At 40.4% G+C, this 15809-nt stretch overlaps 1 protein-coding gene across 1 annotated transcript in view; it reads right to left on the bottom strand.

Annotated features, from left to right (window-relative positions):
• Window positions 1–5164: 5164 nt before the first annotated feature.
• babam2 (BRISC and BRCA1 A complex member 2) overlaps window positions 5165–15809 on the bottom strand; it is a 118537-nt gene continuing 107892 nt past the window's right edge. The window contains exons 9-12 of the mRNA XM_085257765.1: window positions 8920–8990; window positions 8749–8831; window positions 8450–8603; window positions 5165–5750 (exon numbers count right to left, since the gene is read on the bottom strand). Coding sequence (XP_085113891.1) covers window positions 5687–5750; window positions 8450–8603; window positions 8749–8831; window positions 8920–8990 — 372 coding nt within the window. The 3' untranslated portion in view covers window positions 5165–5686. The remainder of the gene's footprint in view (window positions 5751–8449; window positions 8604–8748; window positions 8832–8919; window positions 8991–15809) is intronic.

Below are 15809 nucleotides of genomic sequence, written 5' to 3'. Positions count from 1 at the left end.
AAGTACCCCATAGTCACTACAGTTTTTTCACTGGGCTAACTGTGTGTCTTTTCTGGGGGTAAAATTTTAAGCCAAAAGTCTGCTGTTCAGAAAATGAAGGTGAACAACAAAGGCTGAGGCGAGGCTGACAGATTCCAGAAGAGGGGGGTAAACAGTCTCTCCTCTCCTGGTCTCTGACACACTCGGGCCTTTTGGACACTCCTCGCTTCCTTCTGATTACCTCAGCCCCGGCTGTTTACCATCGAGGGGATGATTCAGGGTTTTCAATCACTCTCGCACACTTTCCCTCCTCTTGTCTTATCACACTTTTGTCTGCCTCCGACGTACTTCTTCTGCTCTTCAAAAGTTTCTGGCGGCTCGCCCGACTTCTGAGGTGAAGCTGGGTGAGATACGCCGAGAGCAAAGGCTGGGTTGTTGCCCAAGAAGGTGCTCGTTGCTGAGCTTTAAGTGATCCTGTTTCACACACTTGTCAGTTCTCCAGGCTGGCAGGTCCTTAACTGCCTCCGAGCTAGCTGCTTATAGGGCTGCCACCAGTCCTGTTAATGTTAATCTAATGCTAATGTTTGCCAGCTCCCTCAAGCTGAGGACACCTGTTTCTGAACAGACAGGCCCCGCCCCCCTGCTTGATGCTCATTAACTTCCTCGCCACCATCAAGGCTGCAGTGCAGTCGGCGATTTATCTCACAAAATAGCATAAAAAATGACCGACCCGTCTTCAGTCATCGCCTTATATCAAAGTTTAGCCCGACAAAGCATGATCACAGCCAGACCACAAAAATAAATAAATAAAATGAAAACCAGCCTCATCAATTTAATCATCCCCCGTCCAAAGATTTCGAGCTAATTATTCCAGCCTTTAATTATTCCATCCGACTGCCATTGAGATCTCTTAAAGACGGCTGGATTAGTGGATTTGGAGCATTAGCTCGGAGGGTTGGCAGACCTCTGCACTGTGAATCAGGGGGCTGAGAAACACATCTTCAAAAGGTATGCCGAGCAGCACCTTTACAGGATCATTAACAGCGGATAAATCCACGTTAAGTTGCTTAAAAGCGTGTAAAGGTGAGCCATGTTTGGGAGCAGACACTTTTGAGGGAGGAGGCTAACTAAATGTGACTTAAGCACTGCGACAGTGACACAGTTTAAGCCACTTTGGAAGGAATTGTTTACTAGTTACTTAAAGGGCTTATGTCAGGTTGGGTCAACGTCAGCGGCTGAGGGGAAACTTCAAGAGTTGGGCGAGTTTACCTTTTGCACGGGCACGGTTGGGAATTGAGGGGAATGATGTAAGCTGCTAACGATTCAGCTAATTTTGTTTGAGCTAATGTAAGGCAGCAGGTTATTTGGCAGGGATGGGGTTCAAGCTCAGAGCCAAACCTGCACTGAGATTCAACACTATTGGAAAATCAATCGCTGCCTTTCGAGCTGTGACAGTCAAGTTAAACTAGCCTCCGCTCGTGCTCGTTAAAGATGCTCCCTGTCATGCTACTACCGCCCTCTGAACTCCATCTCAAACCCCCACCCATCAGCTCTCAGCTCTGCAAAACGAGAGCAGCTCCTCCCGCGGCTGAGATGTTCTGAAAGCTGGTCGGGAAAGGTTAGAGCAAGAAACATGGAGCGGGGCAGTGAAAAAGACAAAAAGAATCTTGCTTTTTAATTATTTTATTAAGAGCCTTGATGCTATTAAATGCCCCAGATACATTCACCCTATAGTTCTCAATTAGACTTGACAGTTGCTGCTTTACCAACAATAAATATAGCAAAGGGCTGCGCCTCAGGCTAGGAAGGACCCCTAACTATGACCCTCGTATTTAATGATGAAAACAAGCGAGCGCACACGCTGCCTCACTCAGGCACACACACACTCTCTCATCCTCTCTGTGCTGCGGCTCCATATTACACAAGCACACTGAGGGCCTGTAAAAAACAACAGCATCTGTGGGGGTTTGAAATGCACTGCAGATACCGAGGTGTACCACTGAACACATTTGGAGGGCAGAGAGTCATTTTGAACTAAAATAATGAACAACGCATTATTCAAGGTAGATTTTCTGTGCGCGTATTTGGACGCGAGGGGAAGAATGATGTCTCCGTGCCAGACCTGAAAATATCGATGATATTGTTGCTATGGGAAAGGCAAACACATGTGATGCATGTGCAACTGCATTTGATTAATTGGCTTTGATATGGACAGACACACTAAATCCTCTCCAGATTAGTACTGTGTTGTATATAAATTGTATTTGTGTGAGGCGAAAATAATGGTGAACTATTATTAAAGATAATATTGCTTTAGGTGATAATATTAATGTGCATACTCATTTGATTTGTACAGTGTTTCTTTTTATGGCATAGTTAAAATATGTAACAAATTTGCTCAGATGAACTTTTTCATCTAAAAAAAAAGCCTGATCAATGTTATTAAATCCAAATGTAGCTACTTTTATATTAACAGTAGACTACTCCATATAAACTCAATCAAATCTAAATGAATTTCCCACGTGACCCCCTCAGAATCAACTTTAGTATATTTAATTAATGAAGCTATGTAAAATTACGCTGGGAAAATCTAGTGACCCTCAAAGGGTGGGTTGAATTTCTGTCACTTTTTAATACACACCTTTTATTCAAGCATTTTTGAGCCCACATAACTTCTTAAATCGACATGAAAACGCACAAATCCATTTTAGACCCACTGACAAAAGACACATTTAATGTCTGTGATATAGAGTAATAGAAACAAATGTCAGTTAACCTCTGAAAGTTCACTTGAAATGCACTTTAGTCAGGTGGATCATCAGAAATCAGAACATGCAGGCTACCGGTTTCTGTTACTGTGTGTCACAGATAATAAACTGGAGCAGTTTTAGTGTTAAAACTATCTATCCCATGTTAACAATGCTCAAAGTTGGTTATAGAAAAAAAAATCAAACCAAACAAAAATCAGATTTTGCTTTAGACGTTGAGCTGCTGTAAAATGGATATGGTTGCAGTTTTTGTGTGTTTTACAGCTCATGTGAACATCTCTTGCACTTAAGACATAATGATACAGTATCTATGTATGTATATATATATATATATATATTAGGGGTGCAGCGATATATTCGTATCGATATTGAACCGTTCGATACAGTGCTTTCGGTTCGGTACGCATATGTATCGAACAATACAACATTTGTAATTTATTTTATAAATTTTCCTTCTGACGATGCTGTCTGTGTTGAGCGCTCAGTGAATCTGTGTTCGACTACTCCGCCTAGGCTGCACTGTCAAGCGCAGATCCACTGAGCGCTCAACACAGACAGCATAGTCAGAAGGAAGAGCGCAGGGCAAGCTAGCGAGACAGAAGTTAAGCTCTCCTTGCAACAGGCAAGTTGAACCTCATTCAGATCTGGCGTTTGGAATTATTTTGGTTTTCATGTGACGTATGACCCTGAAGGTAAGCGAGTCATGGACTAAAGTAAAACAGTATGTTGGATGTGCCATGCAATGCTCAATTACATTGGTGTGAACTAGTGTGTTAGCGCAGTTAGCTCGTTAACGTGTTGGCCGTCTAGCCCCATGCACGGAGCGATCGGCGGTAGCTCGTTAACGGAGATTTGCCGTGTTGTGGCGTTAAGGTCATTTCAACGAGATTAACCTGAAAGCACTAGTGGGAACACAACGAATATGACTGCACATTTACGCCGACATCATCCTAGTGCAAAGACAAGTGGAAGCAGACAAAAAAAAGCAAGCATGCTACTAACTTTAGCCGAGTCATTTAGACAGCTGTTAGCACATGATTCTCCTTATGCTGCTGAGAATATAGCCCAGAAGAAGCGGATAGTATAGCTTTTATTTTGGAAAGAGCCATTTCTCTGTAATAAACTCTCTTTTCCAAAGATGAGTGATTCCTCAATCAGATACAGGGCTCGCAATATCGCTAGCCCGACGTCCTGGAGCTAGCGATTTTTTCAGTCGGGCTACCAAAATCTATCTCTTCCCTGCCCGTCGGGCTATTGTAGGAAAGATATATATCAATGCTTTTGCATTCTTTCAGAAATGTAGCTGGGTAATTATGTCATTGGCATCGGTGAGCCACTGTCAATATGTGACATATTGAAGTCGTGTTTGAATTTGCGCTTGTTTTTTTGCTTTCACTTTGCAATCGTGCGAACTGTGTATAGAGAGCGACAGCACTGATCTGTGAGTGATGATAATTTGTGCACCAATTCCTCTGACATCGTCTTATTAATCGTTAGCTTACTATGCAAACTATGCAAATCGAATTTCCCAGAGGAACCCACCCGAGGGATTAATAAAGTTCTATCTAATCTAAAAAACATGACAAGTGAAATCTCCCGCAGCAAGCTTAAACATGTGAGAGGTTGATCGCGCAGAGAATCGCTGAGCTTATGTGAGTGCGTGTGTAAAAGCATTTCAGTTCTGCTGAGCCAAATAAGACAGGTCAGGGTGAAGAAGTGACAGCCAAAGAAAAGCTTACCACAAAACGGAGAAGTTATGATAAATCAGACTATAAGGCAAAAAGAAAGTGCAGCTTTATGGTTTCATGGACAAAAGAATTTCTGTGGCTGCAATATGACAAGCTAAATAACCAGGGCTGCACATAAGTGGTCCGCAGGTGCGCATTCGCTGTCAGAATAAAAAACACGCACAAGGGTTAGGGTTAAATTTAAAAACTGTACTTTTGAGTTAAAATATATATTTATAATTTTAATAAATGACAAATTAAAAATGCATGAACAATTTTTTGTATCGAAAAAATATCGAACCGTGACACCAAAGTATCGAACCGAACCGAATCGTGAATTTTGTGTATCGTTGCACCCCTAATATATATATATATATGCTTTAACCCATGCTTTTGTACACTGAGGGTCTTGAGCTCATAACAATAGTACAATCTTCTATAATAGTATTCATAGTATGAAGGTAAAAAATATGAAACAGACAAAAGTCACTGCATAAAAAGGAGCTGGGGTCAGATGAGATGAACATGGAATGACCCTGACACACAATACTGCTGTAATCACGCCGTCTTAATGTCTACAATGCTCCTTAGTCTATTTTCCAGTTCTTACGCTTTTGAATAAATAAAGTAAAAGGACAATTTCAAAGACGGGTGCTAATACTTTTCAAATGATAAAGCAATTACACACTGTCAGGAGGAACTTGTTTTATACTGCCAACATGTCAGACAAAGACTTTGTCACAGAAATCAAAAAGCATTTAAACAGTTAAAAGGCAAGTCACAGATCATTTAAACATCAATATTGGGGCCAAATTAGACAAACACGTGGCAAACGATCAGAAGACAAAGATACTCGTGTATACACATGTTCACATCTGGTGTCAGTGGCACAATGCAACAAATAATGTTTATTTAAATGGGTGGAACGGTTTGTACAAGTACAAGCTTGTCAGATTATTTCCAGTCAGTTTGGCATTTGTTTTCAAAATAAAGGCCTTTAATTGGATTGAATCATCAGCACAGCCAGTTTTTGGCCAACTAAACAGGAGATCGGCTACAATAAAAAGCGAAGGTACTGACTGAGAAGAATATTGTCATTATCACTCTGCTGCTGCAGCAAGTCTGTGCATACTACAGGTACACACTCACACACGCACGTGCACACACACTCCCACGGGCGACTCTCCAGGCATGTCATCAAGCCAGTCAGTGCTAGAGCTTCCCATTGGCAAAGGCTCCCTCCTGGAACTGAGGGATGAAGCTCTTGAAGTACGCCCTGGGAGACAGAGACATAATAAATTGTGACAATAATTATGTTTCAACTGCTTCAAAGCATCTGACAAATTCACTGGGTCAGTCCCAGCGTGCAGCAAAGTGCACATAAAAAGGAGAATGTTTTTATTGCCTGCAAACACAATTCAACATGAGAAACGACACTGTGCACCTCAAACTCTAAAGGGAGAAACAGGAGCAGTTTAAGGAACAGATCTTCTCCTGAATGACTTTCTAAAAGGAAGTCTCTCGACTATCAGCTTGTTCATGTCACTGGGGATTTAAGTTTTAGCTTAATAAGACCAATTCCTTATTTAACGTAAAGGGCACAGAGACATAACTTTTATTTCATTGGTCACTGGCCAATCAATTTGGAAACCCATCGTCAACCTGACTCTGACGACAAAGGTCAATTTTTCAGAGCTTCCATAGTAGCCAGTGGATATGTAAGCCTCTCGTTGAACTACAGCCTTATCTGTTTCCATTAATATTTCTTTTACAGTTTATTTTACAGGAGGAATTGTACCTGCACACAACCATATCCTGTCCAAACATGACCAGAAGGCTTCTATTGCCAAAAATATTGTTCCTTGCCAACAGATTCCACATATTCATATGCAGAGATCAGTTTACAGGGGCATAAAAATTGTGGAATCAGCAGTCAAATCTGATTAAAATCACTTCACATGTTTGCACACCATCCTCTGACCTCCTCTGCTGCAACACAATTATTATCACTCACCTTGATTATTGATTTCAGAAAGTGGGCAAAGTCTTGAGGCGGCAAACTGGTTAAATGTAAGTACGTGGTGAGTAAAGACAGTGTTCTTCATAGCACACCGCTGTGCAGCACAGTTGAGATCGCGTCATCTGAATGTCACATCCTAGCAGATGCAATCATGGTGCACAACCTGTTGAAACAACAGCGAGCGTGCTCCTGCTCCTGATCCAACGAGCTGCCTTCAGGCTTAAAAACTGTGAACTCTTCAACTGAAAACTGCTCAGTTGTAGCCTTGAGATGGAGCTTTCAAAAGAACTTCACATTAATTTGAAACTGAAGCTGATGGTTGTTGTCTGCACCAGTTTAACGTCTGTGGTGAAATCGCATCTCTGAGGGGCACTTTCAGAGAGCAGTGCAAAAATAGCAGCCACACCAGAAGCTGTCTGGACATGCCCAAGAAGATAATCTTGAACAGGAGATCGGCCTAACTTAAATCAGTCAAGGTTTTTGATTCCCATGTGCCTATTCCAGGAAACTTTTTTTGTACGTTTGCCAGTTAACCTGCCAAATAGCTTTTTGTCGATGGGGGCGGGACAACAGTCAAGTCTCACACAGATTTTTATTCAGGATTCTTTGAATGCCACGTCTCTCCATGCAGCAGTATTGCTAAAAGGAGATGTAACAGTTCAGCTGTTCAAACAATTTCTGTTTGAAAATGATAACTGGGTTTACGCAGGAGAGTCTGTCTGCTGTATCACTGCAGAGGAGGAGTACACAGAGGCCTTTCCATTAACATGGATCTGAATAACACCCATAACCACTGAAACTATGCACAAAGTGGCATTTAAAACTGCTTAGAGGATGAACTGCAACTGTAATGTCACCAACAAAAAACTACACTAAGACTAAATCAATAGTTTAGCTTCCTAAATCAAAACAAACACCTGCATTTTCGATATACCTGAAGATGTGTGTCTGGAATGTTTACTTAACGCTGTCGGTGACTCTTGAGGAAGGTCAAGCTGTCTGTCACAATGACACCATCATTCAACCGGGTATCCAAAGACAAAAAGCCCACAAATATGAGACTCAGTGTCACGTCGAGTAGTTTTCCTTTAAAGAACCTTTGCTCAGCCAAGAGATTATGCGTTGCCTTCTGTTTTCAATATTTACAGTAGTTATTAACCTTTACCATACAAAGAGCAAACACTGCATTTACTCAAACAAGGTCAGGCTAGTTTATGTGTACTGAGGGTTGGGTCAAATCTGTATATCAATAGATGGTCTATATGCTGCACAGTCCATATGACAATGCGTCATAATACCATAGTTAAAGCTTTAACAACACTTTTGATAAATGAATGAAACAAGCTGACAGGGACTTTGAAGATAATGAAATGTAGATAATGACAGGAATGAAAAAGGCTGGATTTCATTACAAGGTAGAATAATAGGAATAAAGGGTCACAGCAAGAAAAAAAAACATCTTGGAAGGGTTTAAAATCCAGATTCAGGTTCAGATATTCTCTGAGATTAGTTTATATGACATGATAAGTCATACATTTCTGGGAACATTTTGAAACACTTTGAAATGAGAAAAAAAATATTTACTTACTTAATACATAAATTAATAATTAATTTTCAAGTCAGGGGACAATGTACCATGTTTAACTTTACAGTGTCAGAATATCCAATTGTGTCTTGTCTTCCTTTTAAATTAACTGACTTAATTTCACAGAATATTGCATTTTTTAGCTATTTGATATCTGAGAATATCTGAGAAATTGTGTTTTTTTTTCTTTTTAAGAGTATTACACTCCCTTCCAAAAGTAATTTTTATATGACTTTTTCTGACTGTAAAGGGTCTAATATATTATTGTACGTCCACTGAGTTTCACCCCAACAGTGTATGAAATGTTCAACATATTCGCATAACATATAATTACAATAATGTGTATTTTTACGAGGCAGGTGCTACATACTTTGCCCTCTTTGCCATCTCGTTGCCATCCCAGCGTGGGCTGTAAGGATATGACTTCTGCACCTGAGAGTAGAGCTGACCGCTGTTAGTGAAGTGGTACACAGACTGGAAGGTGAGGGTGGGCTGGTCTCTGGGGAAGTACAGCGGGAGGTCCACTACAAAGTGCAGACACAGAAAAGAATGAATACCTGACGCTCCTCTTCTCTCTTTATTATTATGATGCCTTTACCTTGCAGTATACATCGCCCCGAGACAGCTGTTATTGTGAACTGGTGCTATATATAAAAAAAATTTAATTACCGTGCACTAAGAAGCAGAAATCTTTCCACATGAGTAGAAGGGTGAGTTTCGTGAATCCCTCAGCATCATACTCCACCACCCCCCTGTAACACATACACACCGATTACATTCATGTCTCCAGTAACAAATTGATGAGCGCCAGACACGTGCTGTGATCGCTTCATGACTCACGTTCCAAAGTGGCTGAGAAAAGCAGCGATGTATTCTCGCCTCTTGTGATAGCCTTGGATGACATACTGCACCTAGACAGGCCAAAGTGAAGGTTTTAGTACAGGAAAATACAGAAACAGCAAACCGTGTTTGAACATGAGCAGCAACTTATGAAGAGAAATGTTCAGAAGGGATTCAGTGGGCTCAATCAAAGCAGATAACCCTTATCTGACTCATCCTCTGCACAAAGAAAGAAAAAGAGCCTTTTCAAGATATTTTTTTCCAGCTTCACTTATGACCAGGGATGGCTGGGAAAGATAATCACATAAAGGGAAAGTCATATATATGTTACTGACATGCTTTAATTTAATTAAAGATGCATAATCACACAATTACGTCCATATAAGGCTTCAACCAGTCAACAACAAGTCAAAAAAACCTTCTACGCCAGCATCATTGGGGCAAAAAAAAAAGATGTATTTTCACTTTAGACTCCATCTCAATGATGTTTTTTAGCAGAGATTAAATGTGCTTTTCCACTCTGAAAATTTTTTGCAGCTATTTCCTCTACTTAAGTTGTTAGAGGGCCCTGGAAAAAACAAGGTGACCCAAAAAGTGCAGAATTCCAGACGCCTTTATGTATTTTGGGCCTGTGTGCTTACAAGCAGGAAAATTATTATTTAAGTTTAATGAACTGTCAATTTACCAAATGATTTTACATTATAGGTTTTCTTTAGGCAGTTTTGGGGTCATTCTTCCTTAGTTAACAGCAGTTCATGACGACATCAATCAAAATCTGTAATCATTTAAATTAGGTTGCAAAACTCCGATCTGGGACCTCCCCACCTTTTTACACGTATACGTGGAAAGCTGGAGGTGGAGAGAGGAACAAGACCCCAGTATAGAACAAAATAGTCAAGAGGAAAAAAAGATGTGACGCTAATTAAGTGAAAAGGAGGAGCTGGGGTGGATGTGGGCTACAAAGCGGTTTGTAGTAGTCAGCACTTGTAAGATGTCTAAGAAGGAACTTAAATTGTGTGTCCTTTGTGATATTTCTCAATAGCGTAGTAGAATGGTAGTGTCTTAAAAATGAAACCCTGATAATTCTCTGTTAACTCTGTTACACAGACAGTTGGAGACACAATGGCCAAGTAGTCATTCCAGTTATACTTCTTTAAAGTCTACTTGAATTCTGCAGCAGGTAGTTACACAGCTAGTGCATTGTTATGTAAAGTGTTGGCAGATGGATCTGCAAATTCACAAAAAATTGGCAGGCACACGGACGTCTGCACAGACTCCTTGTATTCGCAGGTTGAAATCTAGGGAATTTAGATCACTTGGACCCAAGCTGACCCACTGACAATGGAAAATATAATCAAGGCCTGTGTTGATATGGGCTGTCATTGAGATCAGCCGATCTATTGGGAGTGTTGTTGAGCTCGACTTAGTGGTCTGCCTGAATGACCTCTGGGAATGCACCAGGCATGACTGCGGTGCATCCTGTCTGCAGTGGGCCCACTCAAGACAATGAGTACAATTAACCAAACGTGCCGTTCCACATTTCAGAAGTATCCCAGAAGCATCTTTGTGCTTTGTGTCACTTGACATGGCATCTGGTTTATTTTTGACAGGGGCTGAAGTTGCACAAGGCAGGTGAATTCAATTCAATTCAATTCAATTCAATTCAATTTTATTTATATAGCGCCAAATCACAACAAAAGTCGCCTCAAGGCGCTTCATAGATACAGAGAAAAACCCAACAATCATATGACCCCCTATGAGCAAGCACTTTGGCGACAGTGGGAAGGAAAAACTCCCTTTTAACAGGAAGAAACCTCCGGCAACAGGAAGACAACAGGAAACCAGACACTTGAGCAGCATGACCAGAATCTGGTCATTTTTTGAAATAAAAGATCCTGTGCAGGATAAATTCTGCTCCGGAAACACTCGTATTGTAATTTGAAGCTCTAATCGCTACGCCCAGCCGTAGCAGGATGTTCAAACCTTTCAGGCCGAAGCCCGAAAAAGCTTCAGAGCCATAAGCGTTAAAGGTTAGGAAAGAGAAAGAGAAAGTTGCTGCCATCAGTAGAAGATCAAAGTGAGATTTCTTTACTTCCTTCTAATCAGAGTTCTTAATCAGAGTGAATAACAGCCTAAACAACCAGTCAGCAGACTAGAAAATGAAGCCCCACAAATCTACATCCGTTTTAGTCACAGTAGCACTAGATGGCCTCTCAATTTTAGCCATCTGGGTAGCTCTGGAGAGCTTAGTGTGCCATGATGGGTGACCTTCTCAAAATAGCAGCGGCAGGTCGAGTTTTATTAACAGATACAGTCTGGTCCTGGCACCAAAACTGCGGTGTGGAAATGGCTCAAAAAATTCTCACATGCCCATATTTACACTGTAAGAGATTTTGTTGTAGTAATCACTCATCCTTTCCATACTGGGTGTGAAGAAATCCCTTCCCAAAGTGGGACAAAATCTACAGACCTCAATCTGTTAAAAATGCAACTGCTTAAGGCAGTTTAGACAACTATAAAATAACTTTTAAATCAATCTTCTAATCTGCTCAGTTTGCTTTCTGTTCGGTATGGACAGGAAGAATGATTAAAAGGATCATGGGTGTGTGACTACTGTTTTGAGATGATGCAAAAATGCATTTTAGGTGCTCTTTGGGATCCCAAAAGCAAAAATCATCCAGATTCTTTGATCTCTATGTGGCTGCTCTGCCAGGTGTTATTAGAAGTCAGGTAGGTTAAAACATGGGATATAAAGAAGATAATAATAATAATGATGATGATGATGATGATGATGATGATGATAATGATAATAATAATAATAATAATAATAATAATAATAATAATGATAAACTTTATTTATAAAGCCCACTAAAAAACCAAGGGCATACCAAGGTGCTTGACAAAAAATAAAATAAGATACACCAACAAAAAATAAAATACACCACCCTCTAACTGGAGTTTTTCTTAAAAAATAAACCAAAAAAGGTACAGTAATGCTTCAAGTCTGGATCTAAACAAAGTCAAAAAACTACTGTCAGCGATGTCTGGAGGGTTGGTGAAGCTGGACTTCAACAACTATGACCTAAGGCCTATGGTCAGGTGAATATTAAAAAAAAAAAGTGCCTAATAAAGAAATAAGAGGATAGCCATTAACATTTGGGTATATGTTTTGGATTCCCTGCTTCAAAAAAAGTCCTGATCTTGAGCTTAATGACCTCACTGATATCTTAGTTGGCCTAATAGTTTTTTGTGAAGCATTATTTGTTGAGTCTGTAGCTTGAGGTGCATAGAATGACCAATAGATTTTGGGGCTCATGTTTATTAAGATGCGCAGAAACCAACATAAGGCTGTTTCATCATCACTTGACTGGTAGATAAACATTCAACCTCAGCCATAACCTGTTTTCAACACTTATTAGCAACATCGTTTTTATTGCTTCCAGTCTTATCACTTGCATTAACTGCATTTGGCATTGGACTGTTCAGAGCAGCCAGAACATAAACAATGCCGTGGCAGAGAAAGACCAACATTAAGAAAAGCGAACGTGTTATTTGCTCTGAGCAAAAAAGTAATATTACACGCAGTCTTTGTACAAGAGTATTGAAATGTCACAGAAGTCTTCAGCTTACCACTTGAGAACTAAATAAGCCGTTGTTAACAGCTCTCTGCCATAGAGAGTTTGACATAGTCTGTCAAACGTAACAAGTGTGTGAATGTATGTGTGAATGGGTGGATGACAGGTTGTGTAAAGCGCTTTGGGGTCCTTAGGGACTAGAAAAGCGCTATACAAATACAGGCCATTTACCATTTACCATTTAAGAAAAAACCCTCAACAATTTCCTCATTCTAGTCTCCATTTTTATATAATGTGACGTTCTTTTCCTGACTAAACAGCCTTTTCTGTTTTTCATATAAAATGCTGCAGTGCTCACTTTAAGGCTAATTGTGTGACATATTTCAGACTCTGTGCTGTGAAACAGTGCTTCTAGATAGTGAATGCTGTTATTTCTTCTGTGTTAATACTGCATTACTGAAAAAACGCTTTCAATATTTGTTTTAAATCCATTTCTTAGAACGTCACCTTAATCTCTCAGAAAAGCCCAAACATATTCTGTGAATCGTTTTCAGTTTTGGTTGACTGCTTTTAGTCAATAGAGGGATTGGCAATTTGTTTACTGAACATAAATGGACTCACTTGTACACCACAGGAGTGGTTTAATTTACCACATTCTCAAGCCAGTGATCTCAGAACACACAAACATTGTATGCACAAAATGCTGCAACTGACTGACGTTCACTGAGGGAGTGGTACTGGCATGCTGGATTCTGGCATGTGTGCCCGAGCTGTTGCTGCAGCCTTGCCCATGATAGCACCATCTCTTATCTGCTTCCACTTGGTGGAAACCTGATTGCACAGAGGTACTGAGACGAGATGCTCCAACTGTACTTGCGGCATCACTCCGCCTAGCAGCTGTTTCAGCTTGACAATGCCCATCCCCGCACTGCCAAAGTAGTGCTGGCCGTCCTGGAATCAGGACCAAATCCAGACACTTCCTTGGCTAGCATTTAGTCTCAAAATGTCTCCTACTGAACATGCCTGGGACATGTTAGGTCAATGTATTCATCAGAGGCAGCCACAATTAATGACCGTGGCACAGCTGCAGGCTGCACTCATCCAGGAATGGAGAGCAATTACTGTGGAGTCCATGCCTAAACAGGTGACAGGTGCTTCCAACATGGCCAGAGGAGGTCATACCTCATATTAAACATCTTGTCTGCACATTTATTGTAGTGTAGGTCGATAAATCTTGTTCAAACGTAAGTTTCTGTTTTTTTTAGCTAGTATATTTTTGAAGGGTGAACCAAAACAATTATTATTACGCGAGGTTGTATCGGTGTCAGTAAAATCTGACGACTAAAAAAAGTCAACCAATTACTCGTCTCAACCCTAAGCAGTCAAAAGCCTGTAGTAAAAGTGCATGGTTCCTTTGAGGACAGGATGTATCATGATTAAGCTGGAGATGGTGTTATCCACTGCTACTGAATATTTGTGATTACTCATCAACGTTGTATGAATGACAACGTTTTGTGAAAGTAGTAATCTTTCAAACACACAGTGGTATGTGTGTGATCTCTGTAAGAACTCATAAAGACAGGCACACATTGTGACTCAGCCTCCTGTTCGATTATGTTTACATGAAACGGTGGAGGCGGCAATTTAGCTTTCTCAAAAGCTGCAAGGCCACATACTCAATAAGCTGTTTATGTAGTTACACTGTGTGTGTGTGTGTTTTAAGGGAAGTGTGGATCACTGCACTTTCACACCCATACTGAGAAAGGATTTCCTGCCCCCACTCAATGTACGACTCGCAGCCAAGTCGTTCCATTGGCTGCCTGGAGGTTTGAGTGATGCAAGAAAGGTGATCTTGTTTTGCAGGTATTCAAACCTGCCCGCACCCATGACACCCGCACATCCATTTATTGTGTTTGTGCAGGTGTCTGTGGAGAGAGTGATGCAATAACGCCGGAAGTGCTTATTGCAGCATTATTAAGAAATCACTTCTCTGCCTGTCACACATTCACACCACCCCCAGCTTTCTTAAAGTGTGACTGATCTGATATTTGACTGCAAATTGATTTTGAACATCAATGACTTTTGATTCCCCAAGTTCCACAAGTAGATCTAAATATACACACACAAATACTTATTTACAAACCGCTGTTATTACAGCTAACATAAAACTAGATGTGAAAGCCTGTAAACTACACAAGAAATGCCAATTGGGTGAGCCAAATTTGCCAACATAGCCAGCCTGATAAGGCTCATTTTTAATCTTTGTTTTTACACTGTGATTCGGGTTTTTGTGGTTGTATTGCATTACATTAGGCTACTGTTCTGAACTTCTTAGGTCTTACCATCTGACAAATATCACCCATGGCCCAATAATAGAAATAAAAACTGAAACAGTTAAAACTAGACTAAATGTAATATTTTTATACAAAAACTAAATTAAAATGGGCTAAACCACAATAGGAAACGACATGAAACAGGAGAAAAACCCCACTACCAACCAACCTACAGCAAAATAGCTTAAAGATGAATAAATACACAGTTTGATAAAACAATATATAAAAATCTAAGAAAAATTTAATGAGCGCAAAAATGAAACACAAAGTATCCAAAACAGGTCTGGCAAACTGGAAATTGGGAAACCTTTTGTCCTGGGATTCACATGGATGTTACTTTGACTAGATTACCCTCCTACATATTGCTGTCGACCAAGCAATGCTACCCCCCACGGCAGTGGTCTCTCTCAGCAAGACTCTCCTCATTGTAAAAACTGCTAGAGAAGTCCATGAGAAACATGACAAGTGTTCATCCAGCCTTAAACTATCCACTGAGCATCCACAATTACCACTCCCAAACCATGGCGGCCTACCGCATAACCCCACAGGCCAACTACAACAATAAAAGGTGCACATAAAAAATGATCACTTGAAGGCAATACACCCATATGCATTAATTTCCACTTAGGAATAATTAAGATCTGATTATGATGTGTCAGTGACAGAAATAAGTGCACACAATTTATAAAAACGTGTCAACATATTAGAAATATCGTGACTCACTCTTGAATTTGCCGTCTACTCAAGCTGCTGGGAAATGTACTCGCACAGCTCATTTCTTTCTTCTTCGTATAAAGTGAAGAAGTCACTGTGTAGATTAATCAGCCTGATGATTCATGCGATGGGCACTCTCTGGGCTAGTGCTACCGCCACTGTTTCAGTGTTAATACAGTTTTATTGGGACTGAAGCACTGATGTTTACGTTCACATTCATCCTGTGCCTGAAAGTTACGCTTCGCCAATGTCTAAAATGTAAAAGTTT

Source organism: Mchenga conophoros, linkage group LG19 (assembly GCF_057382185.1).
Source record: "Mchenga conophoros isolate Kocher_MC1m ecotype Shallow Benthic linkage group LG19, M_conophoros_male_GT1.1, whole genome shotgun sequence".
NCBI lineage: Eukaryota > Metazoa > Chordata > Actinopteri > Cichliformes > Cichlidae > Mchenga > Mchenga conophoros.
Note: the sequence above shows the minus strand (reverse complement) of the source record. Positions and strands in the feature narration are given on the sequence as shown.